This window comes from Thalassophryne amazonica, chromosome 4 (assembly GCF_902500255.1).
Source record: "Thalassophryne amazonica chromosome 4, fThaAma1.1, whole genome shotgun sequence".
NCBI classification, from domain to species: Eukaryota; Metazoa; Chordata; class Actinopteri; order Batrachoidiformes; family Batrachoididae; genus Thalassophryne; species Thalassophryne amazonica.
Genome location: NC_047106.1, coordinates 19,817,381 through 19,838,043, shown reverse-complemented (window position 1 = coordinate 19,838,043; position 20,663 = coordinate 19,817,381). Strand labels below are relative to the sequence as shown.

Genomic DNA, 20,663 nt, shown 5'->3' with positions numbered 1-20,663 from the left:
TTTTCTAACAGACCTTGTATAAGTACTTAATTCTTTTAAGTTGTGCTGAAGTTATGCTTTGAAGCTTTGCTTACTTTATATACAATTTGTTCAAGTCAATCAAAAATTCTGAGTTTAATTTACTCAAAAAGCCAGACCATTTTACACAAACTTGAAATATTTAAGGAAGTAGAATGTTTTATTAACACTGAGTTTACATTACATAATCTTTTGTGAACATTCAGGTTTACAGTTTGTGCCACTGGAGATGACAGAAATTCTGCTATAACAACCGCTGTGATGGTTTTTCTGACACCGACATGTGAATGCAGCATTAAGCTGTTAAATCTTTAAACAAAAAAAAAAAGTTGTTAGCCTCTATAGTAATGTGTAAAATGTATTTTTTAGAGCATCTCCAAAGTGCACATTTGCAAAATTGTGCCCACCCACCACCCATTAAAAAAACAGTCTCTGGAGCCGCCACTGGCGTGATAGTGAGGCTCATAAAAGTATATAGGAGTGACGTGGGACTCAGCTCTGTCTGCACTTCTGACTTTAAATCAGAAGTCGGTGGAGGTCGGGTGACCTGCAGCAGCCGCAGCGGCAGGCGGGCGGAGCGCGGGAGGAAGCGGCGCTGCAGAGCGGCCGCTGGTTCGAGCAACTCCTTTAGTTCAGAGAGGAGCAGAGCTGTGAGGAGCCAAGTCAGCTCCTCGACGACAAACAGCCAAAGTCCGTGCGTGCACAGCCGCTGCTTTCTCCTTCGCCCCAGCGCCTCCCCGTCCGACAGCTGCAGCTCCGCGTACGTCAGCGTGGCGGCAAAAGGTGCAGGAGGAGAGAGACGGAGGAAGCGCCGCAGTTTAATTAACTGTCCGACCAAACGCCGCCGTCACCGTTGACGTGACGGCTTCATTCATTCATTCACTCAGCGGAGGGACGGCGACGTCAGCGGACACCATGTCAAAGGACGCCCGAGCCAAAGGTAAGAGGGACACCGCGCGGTAACAGGTAGCCGAGCAGGACGCCTCCTGCGCCGTGCACGCGTTGGCGCGCAGAGGCGGTCTGTCTGTCGGAATGCAGACTGGTCTGTCCGTCCGCCCGCGTGTCTTTCTGTCTGTCTGTTTGTGTTGGACTCAAACCGTCGGTGACGCTGCGGGGGTCAAATAAGAGAAACTGCAGTGGCACCCTGAGAGCGCATCCTTCAGCCAAATTAACGCGCCGCAGCACTGCGCGCGTTTGAAACCTGATTTGGCAACCAAACCTTTAAAATGTGACGAAAAATTCAAAAGGTTTTATTGGTTATAGTGGTTTTACAATGTAACTAAAATGTAAAACTGCTGGTTTTGCTGATTCAAAAAGATGTGACTTCAAGCAAGCAGATATTGTTTGTTCGAGTTAAAAATGTAATTACAATGATTAAAAAAAAGATCCCGAATTTATGCGTTTTAAAAATATGAGTAAAGGCCCATTGACACTTGCACGAATTTGATCCCTGCACTGCCGGGTAATTCGTTGTACCAATGCATCCGGCTTAATGCCACACTATATTATTATTTCGATGATGCATTTGCTCTCAGAACTTGGCTGATGAAAGCATTCTCTCATCGCACTCAGAATCACAGAGAAATGATCTACAGCTACAGGTTGTCTCGTGCACCATGTGGTGGAATAAATAAAAATGGTAAATGGACTGCATTTATATTGTGCTTTTCCATCTGCATCAGACGCTCAAAGCACTTTACAATTATGCCTCACATTCACCCCGATGTCAGGGTGCTGCCATACAAGGCGCTCACTACACACCGAGATCAATAGGGACACACCTCCCTATTGCCCCATTGCTCCACCATGGAGGTGGAGAACGCATTTGGAATCTTGTCTCAAAAGTAATTATTTATAATATATATATTGTAATGGATTGGTAAAACAGTTGCATTTTCATTCTTTCTTATGGGTTAGATAATGTATCTGTAAAGTTATGTTTATTATAGATGTAACATCTCATCATAATCTAATTTCACATTCAGATGCTCTGTGCGCAATGACACACCTTGACACGCAGTGACACCCGGTGTTTTTGATGTTCACTACTAGTTCATGCAAGTAGCATGAAATGAATGCATGCAAAACAGTTGAATGTTTCAGAATTTTCTTTGTGCACTGTCAGCCGCTCACACTACACGCATAGTTTACAAGGGTTTACAATGAGTTTAACTCATTGGCACGAGTGCAGGGATCAAATTCATGCAAGTGTCAATGTGGCTTAAGAAAATCTGAAAATATTGACTTTTTAAATAGACTTTTTAAAAAATGTAAATGGACTGCCTTAATATTGTGATTTTAACATCTGAAACAGAAACTCAAAGCACTTTACAATGATGCCTCACAGTCACTCACACGCACACAACCATTTTAGGGTGCTGCACAGCGCTCAACTGCACACTGGGAGCAACATTTGCTATTTAAAAATTACAAATATAATGCAATGCTAAAATACTCTCAGCTATATGAGCATTGTGCTCTTGCATTTGTTTAATTAATTGATTATTAAGATCCTGTTGTTTTATGTACAACTTGCACGTGTTCAATAAAGCCCCTCCATCAGTCAATCAAAATTATATTTACGTTTTAACATTGTCTGCAGGAGGCTTTGCATGTGCGTTTACATCAGCTTTTGACAACAGCAGAAGTTGTGCAAGTCAAGGAATATTTGTAGATCACCCTCTGTGCATTTAGTGGTATTAATGAGACAAATTTAACTCCATAGGAAGTTAGCTAACATCCACTAAATGTCTCATAAATCCCTTCAGAGGTGTTATTAGGCTCCAAAACAGCCTTCGAGTGTTTATTTCTCGCTAGCTAATATATGACAAAGCGGTTATATTTACACACAAACAAAACAGAGTTTTACAGCTAGCTACCAGCCTGTGACGTCACCATGCTAACGTCCGAGAAATAAGTGTTATTAGGTTCCAAAAACTGCATTTTCGGTTTTACAAGTGTTTATTTCTTGCTAGCTTTTACATAATATATGAGAGACATGCATATAAACACAAAGCAAAGCGGTTTTGAAGAAGAGACCAGCCACTGATGTCACAGTGCAGCTCTACTCTGATTGGCTGTCACGCCTGCCACTCAAAAACAAAGCAAAACAGATTCAAACAGAATGTGAGTTTTTAACCTGTTAAAATACCTCTTGTCAAGCAAGGTTAGCCATCTTTGAACTTGTCCAACGTCTGTATCCCAAGAATGTTCCCTGTGAATTATGCTGAACACAGACTGATGGACAGACAGACAGGTGGACGCCAGGTCTTCGCAATACCAGATGGCTATGTGTTGGCCTCGGGTAAAAATGTTGTTACAATTATAATAATGCTTGCTAATTTTTTGCCATTTTAACATGACACTAAATGCATAAATTGCTGTTCTTCAATTTTAGAATGTGAATGAAAATCTTAAACATTTACTTGTTTTAATAACTTTTTACAAATGTTGATAAAATTTCCAAGTCTGCTAGTTATAGTCACTTAAAATCTGATAAAAAATTTAAAGTTGTCAGTTTTAGTCATTTTAAAGTGAATCTCATAAGGATAACTAAGGTTAGCCCTACATGACTGCTAATCTAAGGTCAGCCTTAATATTGAGTCATGTGACTCCAGGATAACCTCTAAGGTAGCTGTACATGAGTCACGTGACTGCAGGATAACAGTTAGCCTTTACTTATTTATTTTATTTATTGTTTATTTGATGAGGACAATGCACATTAATGAACACTTTGTACATTTTCATGCCTTAGTGTAAATATGCCAGATTTAGCTAAAAGCTACTTACCATCTGTAGCCCTCAGCCTTAATGTGAGTCATGTGATTCCAGGATAACTGCTTAGGCTAGTCTTAACGGGAGTCATGTGACCCCAGGATAACTACAAAGATAGCCTTAACATGAGGCATGTGACTTCAGGATAACCACTAAGGTTAGCCTTAATGTGAGTCATGTGACTCCAGGATAACTGCTAAGGTTAGCCTTAACGTGAGTCATGTGACTCCAGGATAATTGCTAAGGTTAGCCTTAACGTGAGTCATGTGATTCCAGGATAACCGCTAAGGTTAGCTTTAATGGAAGTCATGTGACTCCAGGATAACCACTAAGGTTAGCCTTAACGTGGGTCACGTGACTTCAGGATAACTGCTGAGGTTAGCTCTACATGAGTCACGTGACTTCAGGATAACCACTAAGTTAGACTTACGTGAGTCACATGACTGCAGGATAACCACTAAGGTTAGCCTTAATGTGCGTCATGTGGTTCCAGGATAACCGCAAAGGTTAGCTTTAACGGGAGTCATGTGACTCCAGGGTAACTTCTTAGGCTAACCTTAATGTGAGCCATGTGACTTCAGGATAACCACTAAGGTTAGAACTTCATGAGTCACGTGACTTCAGGATAACTGCTGTGGTTAGCTCTACATGAGTCATGTGACTGCAGGATAACTACTAAGTTAGACTTACATGAGTCACGTGACTGCAGCATAACCACTAAGTTAGACTTACATGAGTCATGTGACTGCAGCATAACCACTAAGGTTAGACTTACATGAGTCACGTGACTGCAGCATAACCACTAAGGTTAGACCTACATGAGTCACGTGACTGCAGCATAACCACTAAGGTTAGACTTACATGAGTCACGTGACTGCAGCATAACCACTAAGGTTAGCCTTAATGTGAGTCTTGTGATTCCAGGATAACTGCAAAAGTTAGCTTTAACGGGAGTCATGTGACTCCAGGGTAACTTCTTAGGCTAGCCTTAATGTGAGCCATGTGACTTCAGGATAACCACTAAGGTTAGAACTTCATGAGTCACGTGACTTCAGGATAACTACTAAGGTTAGAACTTCATGAGTCACGTGACTTCAGGATAACCACTAAGGTTAGAACTTCATGAGTCACGTGACTTCAGGATAACTACTAAGGTTAACACTTCGAGTCACGTGACTTCAGGATAACTACTAAGGTTAGCCTTAACGTGAGTCATGTGTCTTCAGGATAACCACTCAGGTTAGCCTTAACGGGAGTTACGTAACTTCAGGATAACTGCTGTGGTTAGCTCTACATGAGTCACGTGACTGCAGGATAACTACTAAGTTAGACTTACGTGAGTCATGTGATTCCAGGATAACCGTTAAGGATAGCTTTAACGGGAGTCATGTGACTCCAGGATAACTGCTTAGGCTACCCTTACCAAAAAATAGTACTTATAAGTATATAAAAAGTAAACTAGAAGTATACTTGAAACATACTTGCATATTATACTTTTTGGTAAAGGTAGCCTTAACGGGAGTCATGTGTCTTCAGGATAACCACTCAGGTTAGCCTTAACATGAGTCGCCTGACTTCAGGATAACTGCTGAGGTTAGCTGTACGTGGGTCACGTAGGGCTAGCATTATTTATTGAGCTATTATTAAATTATTGAGCTGGAACTTTGCGGTTTAATTCTCTGTCAGCATCTATCCTGCTGAAGTGTCCTTAAGCAAGTCATTTAATTTCGGCCAGCTTTAGGGGCCTGTGACCTTTTTCACTGTGCAGAGAGATGAAGGAGATTCTGCCTGCAGGGATCAATAGATTATCAGCTCATTATTACTATCAGAACAGACAGATGTGAGTTTGGGGCTTTTAATCTGCATGGGTTGGACTTTAATTTATTCCTGCTTTGCCTTAAGTGTTATTTTCTGGACATAGGGACAGACTACAGAAATTCAAACAGCCTCACACGATGTTGTATTTGTGTTGTTTTGATGATTTACCGAGAACTGGCATGAAAACGGTATCAGATATAACTGAGTTTAATATGTATATAAGCTTGTACTTGTTAAAACTGCTTCCTATTTGTTATGTTCTGGAGCTCCAAGTAGAGAAGAAAAAACTTTTCCTATCGAAAAAAATGACTTCTCCTACAATGACGTGTGGGTAAACGAACTAGGACCAGTGGCGCAGTATTCACATATGAGGGGTGGGTGAGAAGTTTTGAGCCTCACCCAGAAAAAGTAGGGTGTGGTTCTCCATCTTTTTGCATTCTGAGAACCCAGCGTTTCTCAAGAATGTGTGACGCTTTGACTCACTCGGTGCAATGTTAAGAAATATCGGTTCTTGGAATGGAAAAGATGGAGAACCGCACCCTACTTTTTCTTGGTCAGGGTCAAAACTTCTCAATCGCCCCTTGTATCTAAGTTGGGGTGAAACTGATCTATCCATCTTCTTCCATCTCTTTTCAATAATGATGAAAGTATTGCTTGCTTGTTACCTGTCTGCGGAAATTATGCTGTGTGCCCTCCATCTTGCAATATCGTGGAAAATGTGCAATACATAATTCCTTGAACTGTTAAATGACGATTAAAGTAATGAAGCTTTTGGTGAAGCCATTGGCCAGCAGGCTCTTTGAAGTGTGGAATCAGCATAGCTACTCTGTTTTTCCCATAATAGTCACTAGTACGAGGTCTGTCCAAAAAGTAATGGAGCTTTTTATTTTTTTCAAAATCTATATGGATTTGAATCACGTGTGATTGCATCAGCCAAGCTTGAACCTTCGTGCGCATGCGTGAGTTTTTTCACGCCTGTCGGTTGTGTAATTCGCCTGTGGGCAGGCTTTGAGTGAGCACTGGTCCAGCCCCCTCGTCGGATTTTCATTGTCAGGGAAATGGCAGAGCAACTGCCGCTTTGCTCCATGAAATTTTTTTCAGAAACTGTTAGAGACAGCCAGTTGGAAACTGTTCGAAAGATTCAGAAGGCTTTCGGTGAAGATTCTGTCGGCGTCACACGGATTAAGGAGTGTTAAAACCTTTTGAAAGATGGCCCACAGCGGCGGAGGGCGCGCGGCGCACCGAGCGGCCATTGACAGGCTGAAACAACAAGATCATTTCCAAAGTGAACGCTGTGTTGATCCGGGACATTGTGTGACTACCACAGAAATGGCAAGAGAGCTGGACATAGCACTTTTGCGGCACATTCCACTGTTACAGGAGATTTTGTAATGAAAGACGTGCGGAGGATTTCGCGCATCGGCACGGAGCCGCTCATGGCACACAACAAAAAAAAAACACCTCCGTGTTGGAAACCATTCTGAAGATTCAGACGGCTTTCGATGGCTTTTCAGTCGAGTGAGTATCCGAGAAATTGTGTAACAGCTGGACATGCCACAACATGTCCTGTGAGACTTCCAATACGGAGGTGTTTTTTGTTGTGCGCCATGAGCGGCTCCATGCCGACGCGCGAAATCCTCTGCACGTCTTTCATTACAAAATCTCTTGTAACAGTGGAATGTGCCGCAAAAGTGCTATGTCCAGCTCTCTTGCCATTTCTGTGGTAGTCACACAATGTCCCGGATCAACACAGCGTTCAGTTTGGAAATGGTCTGGTTGTTTCAGCCTGTCGATGGCTGCTCGGTGCGAAGCCTAGTCACTAATGGAATCTATGGTGCGAGGCTTTATATTCATTCAGCCTTGCTCCATGAAGTCATGTGGACCCTGCTGAGTTTAAACAGTCCACTGACAGATTAATGGCGAAGCGGGATTATTCTAAGAAGCATTCCTTTTAGAGACTTTTATTAAATGTGACTTGACACCTCTTTGCAGTGTAACTTATGAAAGTGAGCTGCACTTATAGTAACGCGCTCTTTAAAGGGTAATCTATGAGACGGGGGTGCACTTTTAATTTCATGGCTTTTGCTGTTATTCGTGTCTTATCGTTGTCATTTTTACTGCAGGGCTGCAGGGAAAGCCACACTTTAATTCTTATTTAACGTCTTCCCTCTTCAGGAAAAGTTGCCACATCTGCATTGTTCTGCAGGATGGGGGATCAAATATGTTATCGGTGGAGTTGTAGTCCTACAGAGATATTTGTTCCAACATTGACTATCTGCTGGCCGAATCCGTCCACGTGACTCATCAGTGCAATTATGAGCGTGCTGATGCACATTAGTGCATCAGACTACAACAAAACTGAATTCTATCTATCACATACAGTCTTGTGTGAATCACTGTAGGGGGTGCACTATTATTATTATTATTATTATTATTATTGCCTGATTTTGATGAGATTTACAGTAAGCTGTACATCTGGTTGCATTATAAGTGGTGAAGTTGTCATGGTCTGCCCCTTGTCCGGCCCTTTGTTATGGTTTGTCCTCTGTCTGTGTCCACTTTCCAGCCCATTAATCTACTGTCTGGCCCCGGTCTTTGATTATCTGTTTGTTATACTTTAGTCACTTGTGGAGTTCCATCTTAGTTTTGTTGCTCACTAGTATATTATGTTATTATGTGGTTTTTATTCTTTGTTCTTTTTTACGGTTTTGCTTTTTATCATGTTATTAATTGTTTAACTCAATTTGTTCTGTTTTTCCATGTTGTGTTGTGTGAAGCGCCTTGAGGCGACCTTATCGTTGGCTGGCGCTGTATAAATTAATACATTTTATTTGAATTTGATCTCTTTTCTGGTCTTACCTTTGTTTTCCTAGTTTGATTCTTTGTTCCTTTCATGTTGGTATTTTTTATTAGGCCTTTAGTTTTGCTTATCTTTGTTTTCTGTATTTTATTTTGATCACTGTTTGTTTTGGGGTTATTGTTGCCTCTGCTCCTCCTCTTTGGCTTGTCTGACCACGCCCCCTTCCTGAACATTCTCTGCACCTGTCTCACATCACGCCCTGATTGCCTGCTGTGTATTTAAGCTTCATGTGTTATGCTTGTTGTTGTGCTTCTGCCTTCATTCCAGCCCTTCATTTTGTTATCTTTGTCATTCTCAAGCCATAATTGTGTTTGCCAACCCGTGTATGACCTTGCTTCATATTTCGACCTCGCTCTTGTCACAGCCTTTAGAACTTTGTCTCTCTGTGTTTTGAACTTTGCTTGATTTTGAACCATGTCTTTGCCTCACACCTGTCTGTTACCTTCACCTGACCGACTGTCGTTCTGTGTACCGAACCGCTGCCTGTTTAAAGCCTTTTGATTACTCCTGCGCCACTGTTTGTGAGTCTGCATTTGTGTCCGTCCACTCTCTGAGCCACGCCTCCGTGTTCCATGACAGAAGTGTTAAAAATACATCCCGTTAGTGTAGACCAGACTGGACAAACTAATTAATAAATAATAAATACACACCTGGCAACACGACCACATTCTGCAGATTTGACTTCTGCTGAAGTGTCACAGCAACCACATAGAATATCATCCTGCTGTCCAGAGTGCTGATTCAGGCTTCATAAGCGTTGATATTTTTTACGTTCCAAGAGTTCGACATGTACCTTATACACCTTAGACCATGTACTATCCCAGATGGTGCCACGGACCAGGCTGTGGCCCCCCTGGCAGTGATTCAGTCCGTTGAGTGATGTTAAACAGTGTTTGTTGCATTCTCAGAGACAACAGACTTGTTCAAACACAGAGGATCCATTTGAGAAGGCGGAGTCCAAATCCGGCAGATGTTACTCAGAATGGAGTCCAGGCAGCAGTACGGTACACAATAAAGCAGATACCCTGCAGCAGTCGTTTAATGGGAGCAGCAGATGGATTATCTACAATCGAGGCAGGAGATCAGTAATGCACTGGCGGTCCAAAAATTGCGACAGTGTCCTTGAGATGTTAAGCATAAGTCAGAGGTCAAAGTACATAGCAGAGGCCAGTAACGATAATAACTGGAACTCTGGGAATACTCATGAGGAACGTGAGAAAGTGGGGTAGAACCACAACAGTTTGGCAGCACACGTGAAAAGAGCCTCCTTTTAAAGGATGCTCTCCTATTAATGGCGGAAGCGTGTCAGCACGAGAACTCAGAGAATTAAAAACTGGAAAGAGCAGCGCACGAGGAAACGGTTACAACAAAGGACCAGAATCACAAGGAGGTTGTTAAACAATGATCAATGAGGGGTGTGATGAAGAACACAAAAGGTGGGGAGGAAAAAGAAGCAGACGAGAAGGAATAAAACAAAAGAAGCAAGATTGCATCAATCCAAAAGTAAACAGGAGAGACACCTGCACATTGCTCCACGAACTGAGGGAAAATAATCAGAGAAACCACAGGAGTGCACCGGGGTAAAAACCAATTCGGAGAACATCGGTTCCCTGTGAGTGAAGAAAATAATACAGAGGGAGAATGGAGCGAACAATAACTGAATAATGAAACTCCATGCAACAGCACATGCGTACTAGTGACATGTGACAGATAGGGCTCCAAGTGTCAATACCATAAGAGAAATGGTGAGTCTCTAATTATAGGTGCACATGTGCACATCAGTTTGTTGTTTGTGAACCACTATTAAACTTTTTCAGCTTCTTTTTTTGGAGATTTAAAGGGGATAGAGAATCAAAATCATCTTTTTCATGTTTTTGGTGTTAGTTCAGAGTCTCCCCGCTGTGGGGAATACACACGAAGTGCCAGCAAGTGTCAGAACCTCTGTTTCAAGTATTTCTCCTTTTTTGAATTGCCCCTAGAAAACAGGCCAGTCTGTTTTTGAGAGAAAACTTAAGTCACTTTTTCACCAATAGCCCCCCCCCCCCCCCCACACACACACCCACACCCACCCCCTTTCACACACGCCCCTTCGAAATTAATTACTCATAAGGTTGTGCCCACCCATTCGTAACATTCGAAGAGAAGCAATGGTGAGCTACAGGTGTGCTTTCCCAGGCTGTTTTAGCGGACTACGATCTTCCCACGGAAAGCAATGTACACGATCACTGGCTTTTATTCATTTTTAACCGCATCCCCAGTACATACAACCGCCGACTATTTCTTTGCTCTGCGCATTTCACAGAGGACTGTTTCACAAACCTTGCACGATTTTGAGCTGGCTTCAGTTGGCATTTAATACTCAGTAGAGGGTCATTTCTGACTCTGCAACAAAATCAACCCCAGCAATCAGTACAGCCTGTGAGTATCACATTTTCTTTTGTTTTAAATTTGTGTTGCACCATATTCCTGTTGTAAGAATTGCACGTTAGAATGGCACGTTAGCTCTGGTTTGTTCCTCTAAAGGGAATGAGCTAACCCCTTAGCAGCTAGGGATGTGTATCGAGAACCGGTTCCTTTTGGGTATCGTTAAGAAATGACTCGATCCACCGACATCAGTAAGCTTTGTGCTTAACGATTATGTTATCGGTCCTTCAGAGTGGCCGTTGTTTTGGGGGGGTGTTTGTCAGGAAAATGATAATTTTTGTATTGATTACAGACCCTGCAGCGGGTCCGTAAACAACTTTTCTGCAGCGCGGCTTTGCTTTGAACCTTGAACCAATCAAAGCAGTGCTTCGCAGATTGAAGCAATGCTTTGATTATTCTTTCTTTCTTTTGCTTAATTTTCTCCTGCTAAAACCCTAAAGAGCATACGTCTGTGAGTATTATTTACCTTTTCTATGTTAAAGGAGACCTGCATTGAAATAAAAGAAATAGCTGATATGTATTTATAAGACCCTTGTGAATGCAGTAAAGTAAATCTGTAAGCCCAAATTTGTAATTCAGCGGAGAAATATTCGTTTAAAAATGACAAATTTGCAGCTAACATTTAGCCCTCTGTGAAAACAGATTGTACATCCGGATCATTTCCATGACGTCAGTGACAAGACAACGCGCTCCCGCCTTCAGTCCGATCCCGCATTGAAATTGATTTTATCTGTTAGTAATGTTACTGTTATACACATTCTGGTTTCAACATCCAAAAGTAAGCTGCAATGAATGTGAGATACAGCTCTGCATGCTCAGATCCGGGGATCAGATCAGCGGCGGCATCGACAGCGGGCGACATTATTCCCCGACGCCTCGCTCTCATTCACTGCCCCCGATACGCTTACCGAGTGCATGCGATCGTTAAATGCCGCCGCGGCACTCTCACCCCCGTGTCTGCTGTGCAGCCAGCACCACCTCTCTGTCTACTGAATGGAGTTGCAGCCAACTTGGCACAAGTCCAGAGACTACGCTCGCTGTTTTAATGCAGTGCGCGCGGTGACACCTGTTGCTCGCAAGGACAGACTTCTTTCTGCAAAATCCGTAGCGCCGCACGTCTCGGTAATCGGAGCCGCAGAGCTCCGTGGCCGCTGAGAGAGGTTTATATATTTTTAATGACTTGAATTCTTTGCGGGTTTTGCCTCCGTAGCCCGCGATGGTACACCGGAGGTGAAAGACAGTAGATTTTCAATGCGACACCACTCAATCAAATGGGCGTATGAAAATGTCCACAAAAATAGTTTTCAAGCACAAATAAAAGAAATGTGTACTCATCGAGCATACTGCAAGACAATATGAAGTTTTAAAAAGTAGATCCTTCCGTATAAGACAAGAAAAAGGTGCAGATGCAAACTGACGTAAATCCACAAATTACAGTTGGCACGCGCAATGCATGCTGGGAGAGGGTCTTGTCCCTGACATCTCGGCAGCGTCCATGATGAGAGGGACTGTTTGCGGAGGGCTAAATGTTAGCTGTAAATTTGTCATTTTCAAATGAAGATTTCTCCGTTGAATGACAGATCTGGGCTTGCAGATTTACTTTACTACATTCAGAAGGATCTTATGTGTAAATATAAGTCATTTTTTGGACCGAAGATCTGACTGCATTTATTTCAATGCAGGTCTACTTTAAACCGACCTGTTATGTTCTTCTGAAACAGTTGATAGATGTATTTTATAACTTTAAAAACGGGAGCGATGCTAACGCGTTAGCATGTCTATGGCATTTTCAATGTTAAAAGTTAGCATTGCAGCTGTCATCACGTTCGGGTGCATTTGTTTTCAAATTGTAATATTTCTTAAATTTATTTTTGTTTATATATTAATAATCTAATGATTATTATATACAATTTTAGAGAAAGAGGCAAAAAAAAAAACCTGTCTAGAAACACAACAGAAAATATAAAAGCAATGAAAATAAATAAATAATGCTTTCTTTTCAGTGAGAGCAAGGGCAACCAATCAAACAACGGCAACCGATCAGCGCCACCTACTTGCATTTCATAATGAGGTTGCCAAATAAGCTCCGAAACGATGTCATTAAAGGCAAACGAGGCATTCTAAACCCAGCATAGTAACATAGCTGTTTCAGAGAGCCTTTTAGGAAGGTTCTGAGCCATTACAGACCCAACCAATTTTTTTTGGGCTACATATCACATCACAGAACAAGGATTAATGCCCCATTCAACCTCTCTCTATCACCTTTAACATATCAAACCACAAGAGAAACAATTTCTTGTTAAGAACCTGCGTATCAAAAAAATAATTTTACTGCAGTAACAAAGATTTGACATTTATGAAGCTGAGTTGTAGTTCTGAGCAGGTGGGACTCCAAAATAAAAGCATAACTGATAGCTCAACAAATTTTTGCTATAAAATAGACAAACCTTTTATTTCCAGCCATAAACTGATTCTCATTCATGCATATCTGGACGCAGTTTGTTACCTCTGACAAATATGTTGTGCTTTTTGCAAGCATCTGTTTGATTATCCAGAGAATTATTTAAAAAGTATTGAACATATCTTAATGATACTTTGGGAGAGCGGTTGAAAAAGAAACTTACATTTTGAGGTGGCTCTACAAAAACAGATGTTCCAGGAAATGTCACTGAATTTAGAGAGAGTATAATTCATTTAGATTTCATGACACTTGGTGGAGAATCAGTGTTATTAAATTATGGGGAAGGGGCACAACATAAAAGAAATGCAAGATAATACAGTATTTTTTCCAAAACCTGCCCTGTCATTTTCATGTTTACTTCCCATGTTGTTGAAGTAGAATGTGTTCTTCTGCTCATCTATATGCTGCTTTGTGTGAAAGGGACATTATCATAGCGAAGCATTTACCTCTGAATATTAAGTTGATAATTCACTACAACATGTACAGCTAGTGATAATTTTGAAATGATCTCCATGTTAGCACGAGAGGCCCTAAACCTGACACTGGTGGCAGTCTTTGTCACCAATTTCTCACTTCTTTCCTAAAAGAGATTTGTCACAATGTGGCACAGCACCAGCTCTTGGCGCCAAGTAGTTCAGTTCTCCACTCACGCCTGCTCTGCATTGTGCTTTTGACTCCTCACATTTGCTGTCCTTGGGATGTGACCACATGATCTCCAACATGGGAAGTGAACACTCTGTCCATTCTGCTAAAATCCTTTAACTGTTGGAGGAGTGAAGCCAATTGGCTGCCATATGCACAGCGACTCCTGACTGCCAGATCAGATGTTTTTGAATTCATTTAGCTTTGGGTGCATTGCTTTTTATGATACACTTAGTCAACGCAACCGGAACAGTTAAAATTATATATATTATATAGGTAGGTGGTTTTGTGTGCATTGTAGCTGCTTCTGTCAACACTCATTCACGCGATGCGGCCAAATGAGAAATGATCTGCTGACATTTGACATATACCTGCAACATTAACATGTTTTATTTCTATGGTTGGGAATGACAGCAGACATGAAACTATAAAAACAGTTCTTAAGAAATTCACGTCATCAATTGGAAAATGTCACATGACTGCTGTTAGGTTAGAAATTACTTTTCTGCTCTGGACTTTTACCAAAATCTCAGACTCAGGCACTCTGGATTATACCAAAGGAAAAGCTCGTTGTCAGCTTATATATTACAAAACATTCGACAAGATATCCGCTTTTGAGTTGCAGGTGACAGCGAGTCAGGTTTAAAAAAAAAAAAGGTGCACAGTGCACACCATAAGCCCACAGACACACTTAAAAAAAGCCCAAATTATATGTGCTCACAGAAGAAATACTCAGTAGGGCTTATAAATAATATCTGATTTCATATTGGTTACAAATATGAAGTCCTGAAATGCTTTGTTTGGCAACGATAATGTCACTTTAAAATTGACGTGTTCAGGTGCAGAAAGTGTGCTTTGTAGACCAACGAGCTTGATGTGAAGTTGAGGGCGGAGTTTTTCTATTTAGATGATGTGATATTCAGATAGGCCTCACATAGGTGGCTTGATAATGCTTGTAAACTCTACTATGGTTTAGCTACTATTTTGTGTTGATGTGGATTTGCAAAAAATGGAGGAGTCAGAAACTCTTTAGATAATATTGCAAACATGTAGTAGAATCCATTTTCTCAGGCTGTGGTTAGTATTATAATTATATTACTACTATAAATGTGAAAATAACTTCAGCATGCTCTCCTTAATACTAGGACTAGGACTAGTGGGAAGTTTCTCTGGGGCGGAGCTTTGATGAAGGGTGGAGCAAGGATTTTTTTTTGTTCAGGAATTGTTTTTATATTTTATGTGTTCTGAGCCCTGCAATAAACTGGCAGCCTGTCCAGGGTGTACTGTGCCTTTTGCCCAGTGACTGCTAGGATAGGCTTCAGCCCCATGTGACCCTTAAGTAGAGTAATGGGCCTTTCACACTGAATACGTCAGATGCATCAAAATTCGGTCTAAAAAGCATTACTTTAAATGAGACGCGTTGCGTTTTAGATGCGTCAGATGTGTCGCGTCAAAAGCCGAGCTAAACCGACGCATCTGACGGGAGCGCGCACTGCCGCTTGTCAGCAGGCTGACGGAGTCAAAGTTCAATCCAATCCAACTTTCGATGCTCTGAGCTGTGACGTACCTTTGCGTTGTCCAATAGGAACGACGCGTCGGGCCAAAACACAGAAGAGTAGTGGCAGAAACCACTGATCTCTACAAAATGGATCGGTGTTTAAAAAAAAAAAAAGGATCGGTGTTGAAACCACTGATCTGTGCAAAACATACGTGTCACAGGACTGCTCATTTATGGAGCAGTTTTCTGAAGAAAAATCCTTGGAAATGTTTTTTGTTGTTGTTTGTTACCTCAGAATTTCTGATTACTGTTAAAAAAAGTTTAGAACACTTGTAATTAAAATAGCTAAATAAATCAATAAATGGTTCTTTAGAAACCTTTCATCTGTAAATTAAAACCACCTGTGATTTCAGATTAGATAATTTCTTGTTTAACATAAGGAACCTCAGACATTTATTTTTTTTATTTTTATGGAAATTTGTACATTTTTTTTTTTTATGTCTGGTAGATTATTTATATCTCATTTCAACCATAAAAAGACACTGTAAATAAATACAAATGTTTATTATAAATGCAACAGGAAATAATTTAACAATGACTGCAGTGTGATTGTAAAGTAGGATTTCTGTGACATAAACCTCATGATGAATTTTTTTATAGTCATTTCAACTGGTAATTTCGCCAAAATATGTAATTGCCTTTAATGTTGTGATCAGGACAGAGTCATTTCTAAAATATGAATTTGAGCACAATAAGTGGAGACCTTCTACTTGTGCAAATGTCTTTTGACTTTGATTTCGTGGACATTTTTAATGATCCGTTCATTTATTGTTAAAATATAAAATGAAACAGCTTTTTAAAAATAATAAAATAGTTGCTGTTGAAAGAGCCTTTTATTTAGAAGCAGGTGATGTTCTGCTGGATTCTCTGGACCAGATGAAGGTCTCTTCTGCAGCTTTGAACTCTGGTGGTGTTGCTGAAGACACTTTTGTCCTATTTTGAAGAGCAGAGATGTTTTCTTTCGACTGGACTTTGTGGTGTTCAGCTCATCAATGGAAGTTTGGTTGTCTGCACAGCAAATGTTCCTGATTGGGACAAATAAAAATATTTCTTTAAATATAAAGAAACACTAAACAGTTTATATATAAAAAAGGGGGGAAAAAAACGCCTGAAAAAAATAAGTTATTTAAAGTTGAGCTTTTGTGGTGTCTGAAAAAAGCTGTAGCTTTATTTAGTAAAAATAAAAAAGACTGAACCATTTAGAAATTAAAGTGTTCACTCAGATCAACTGTGCTAAAAGGCTATGCTAAAGTTAGCCGATCAATAAACCTTCACAGCAGTGCAAATGTCATGTTTTATTTTAATATTATTCTCACCTCGATAAAGCTGCAGAACTAACCTCCGTTGGGCAAACTGGGACTTCGCATATATCCAAAAAGTGGGAGATTTCGGACTGAGTGGGTTTGCTCCATCACCCCGGCTGCCTGCCTCGGTCTGCCCAGTGATGATGCCTGAAGGCCGGCTTCTCCGTGCGGGTCAGCTCGCTGTCGCGGTTCGATTGATATCCCACCAAGTCGTCAGTCCTCCCTTGGTCAGCGTCACTCCAAAAAGTAGCTGAAAAAAGCTTCTCCCAGCAGGGTGATGGAAACTTTTTTCAGATTGTGGAAACGTCCAGAGTGTGACGTAGCAACCCGCCCCCCCCCTTTTTTTTTTTTTTTGCCGCTTCCAAAGCGACGCATCTAACGTCATACGTCGGATCCGTCGGATCCGTTTTCCGATGGATTCCGAAACGTTGACGGATTGGCCTGACGTATTCAGTGTGAAAGGCCCATAAGAGGTTATAGAACATAAATGAATATGTGGTGTGTTCTGAGCCTCGATGGATGTGTTGCACCTTTCTGTTACTGCAATCTCCATTTTGTCTTGTGAAGAACTCACACTTCAGTCAGCTGCTCTTGGAATGATTGGAATTCAAAGCATCAACACCGATCGACCATCTGCTTTTTGTAGCCAGAGCTGCGGTTTAAAGTCAGACAGGCGTTGTGCTGCCAAGTCTCTTTAATGTCATTGTCTCCACTGTATATGCTTTAATATTTTGGATTTTCAGACTGAACTGACCTTTCGCGGGCACAGTGCGCTGCCAGCGGGTCTCAGCCTTAAATCACAAAACCGCTCAGTCTGAAGGGTGTTCATTCACTGGCCAAATAAAATCAATCAAGAGGCTGTGTGCTGTTCTATGAGGATCAACTTCCTTTTTTCGTTATCCTTTATTTTTAAAATTATATACAGTTTTGTGTGATTTTCTGGTACAACATAAACCAGAAGGGCACTCAGAGGAAGGGTTGTAAAGAGACAGAAAATTTCCTGAAACTTTCCATGGTACATGAAGCATAGGAATTTATTATTATTATTATTATTATTTTTTTTTTTTTACAACTTGCGATATTCCAATTTGGAAATGTTACATGGGAATTCACAGGAAATTACAGAACATAACTGGAATTAACTGGAAATTAATTTTTTTTACAAACGGTATCATATGCAAATATTTCGTTTTCTCATAAGTAGACATGCATGCAAACATTTCAAAGAAAAAAAAAATTAAACTGATTTTCATTTGTAAGTAGAACTTTTTTGGATTCCTTTCACTAAAAGAAAGTACAATGAAATAAATATTTTTCCTTTGGAAAAACCCGAGGTCCACAGGCCTCTGGTTTCTGCATTTTATTGCACTGGATCAGGACGTCAGGCTCGAGTGCAGCAGAGTGGCTTCAGTAAGTCTGCAGGATTCTACAAATGATCTGTGCATGTGATGGGTGAATGCACAGTGCATGCAGGGGGTTCGCAGGAAGTTGTGTGCTGTGGGCATGTGATTTGAGGAATACACAGCGCAGGGTGGAGTCGGGTCCAGGAGCATGCACTGGTGCTGCACTTCACCACATCCACAACACCACGGAACCACCTTATGCCTGCATGGCACCCACCCAGGCAGACAACCAGTCCATCTCTACATCTCCAAAATAACCATCTATCTCCTGCATCCAGGTGAAACATGGGCATCCCCTTGGCCTTCTCCAGTCACTGGGGTCCTTTGGATCATGCACGAAGAACCGCACCACAGGACCAAAATGTTGAAGCTGATGCTCCCTCACAATGCAACTGATGCACCTCATCTTAGTGTCTCTACATAGCCCCTTCTTCTTATGATACAAAGTCATTCCAGTGGTACCCAAGCATCATGCAGGCTAGAAATCCAACTGTATTTGCAATATGTTTACAAGATGTTGTTTTTTGTTAAACTCCAATGAAGTTCCCTGTTATAGGGAAACCTAAAATTTTGCACATTTCCATTTTATTCCCATATATTTCTGTTAATTCCCAGGCAAAGTCTCCAACTTTTAAAATTCCAGGAATGTTATCCACCCTACTCAGACGATGGATCCCTCTGTCACCCAATCATGATTACTTCCACTGACCGACAGAGGAGGGCAGTCAGAATTCAAAATTTCAACCTTGTTTGACTTTGTGACATCACAGGGAAAGGAATCAAAGGAAAGCAAGAATCTTAAAGCAATGAAAGGAAAAACCATCTTGCTGGACAAGTTCAGTAATGAGGCAAAAATATGATGATGATATTTTTTTGTCTTGTTATTCTGAATCCACATATAAGCTGTCAGATAAATGTAGTGGAGCGAAATTTACACTGTTGTCCTCTGAGATATAGCAGAGAAGTATAAAGTAACAAAGTAGAAATACTCAAGTAAAATAAAAGTACCTTAAATTTATACTAAAGTACAGTACCAGAGTACTGTCTTGACCTGAATATAAGACAGTATTTTCTATATATATTCTATATATATTAAGTATATTCCTTAAGGACACATCTGAAAATATATGAGGTGGTCTTATATTCTCAGACTAGACTTTTACATGTAACACATCCTCAAGAGTGGGTGGTGTCAAATACAACTGTACCTGTAAAACGCTTCTGTCCATGTGAACAACGGGCGCTTGTTGTGTTGTTGGGTACAGTTTACACTCATATTGCCCACTGGTGATTTTCTGCATTTTAACACTTTTGTTATTTATCTACACAACTACTACAACAAGCATGCATAATATATACGCAATGCACAATATATCACAATTATGTGCCATGCTCCCAGGTCCACATGTCAGAGTAACGTGCTGTCCTGACTGCCGCCCTGGCTATTTTAACACCTGCACAAAGCAATTCCTCTTATCCCACAGCAATTTTATTTCAACAACAGAGCCATGTTATTTTTGCTGCATCAGGACAGATTCATAAAGAGAGCAGCAGAGTTGCACCCTGCTGTGCGCTTTTGCTTTTAGCTCACACCAGGAAAAAAAAAAGCAAAAATACACTTTCCCCGTTAAATGACCTGCATTTATATACCACCTTCATGCACAAAGCGAAGACATCACAATTTCAGGGTGCTGCCGTGTGAGGCGCTCAACTACACACTGGAAACATCTTGGGGATTAAGGACCTTGCTCAAGGATTCGACAGACATTTTAACTGAGGATACTGTGATTACAAGCCCACCATTTTAACCACCACCATTTTATTATGTCCTAAATAGACTCTGTTTGACAGGCGGGATGCTCAGAAATGGTAGGACACAAATGCATGGCTCCAGCAGACAGCTTTGGTTTTTAGTAAACTTTATTGAAGAAGATAGGAGTGGTCGGTACACGAGTAGGCAGTCCAACAAAAGCAGCAGTACAGAAATCATCAGGCTAAATGGTGTGGTCAAGGCAACAGGCAGTGGGTAAGGTACACACTATGAGGCAGGCAGGAACAAGAACACAGGTACAGAGCTGGAATGAGGGCACAAGGCACAACAAACTGGCAAAGAACAAAACCACCCAGTAAGCCTATAAAACCCCAGGTGGTAAACAGTGAATCAGGAACAGGTGCACACGGAAATCACCATAAGCAGGGCGTAGAGAGTGAGAGAGAGAGTGAGAGAGAGTGAGAGAGAGAGAGAGAAACAGTTAAAGATTTTCTTTAAAAAAAATCTTCACAATCATTTTCGTCTTTCCTTCATGAAATGTTTTGGGCATTTACCCATCAGAAAAGTCTTTGGTCCCTTCATGGCAGAAGTGGTGAGCCTGCACAGAAAGCCCAGCCTTTGGAGAATTGG

At 41.1% G+C, this 20,663-nt stretch overlaps 1 protein-coding gene across 2 annotated transcripts in view; it reads left to right on the top strand.

Moving 5' to 3' along the window:
• Positions 1-686: 686 nt before the first annotated feature.
• The window catches only part of LOC117509471 (membrane-associated phosphatidylinositol transfer protein 3-like), a 451,299-nt gene continuing 431,322 nt past the window's right edge, over positions 687-20,663 (top strand). For both annotated transcript variants that reach the window (XM_034169173.1, XM_034169171.1), the window contains exon 1: positions 687-958. In XM_034169173.1, coding sequence (XP_034025064.1) covers positions 934-958 — 25 coding nt within the window. In that variant the 5' untranslated portion in view covers positions 687-933. The remainder of the gene's footprint in view (positions 959-20,663) is intronic.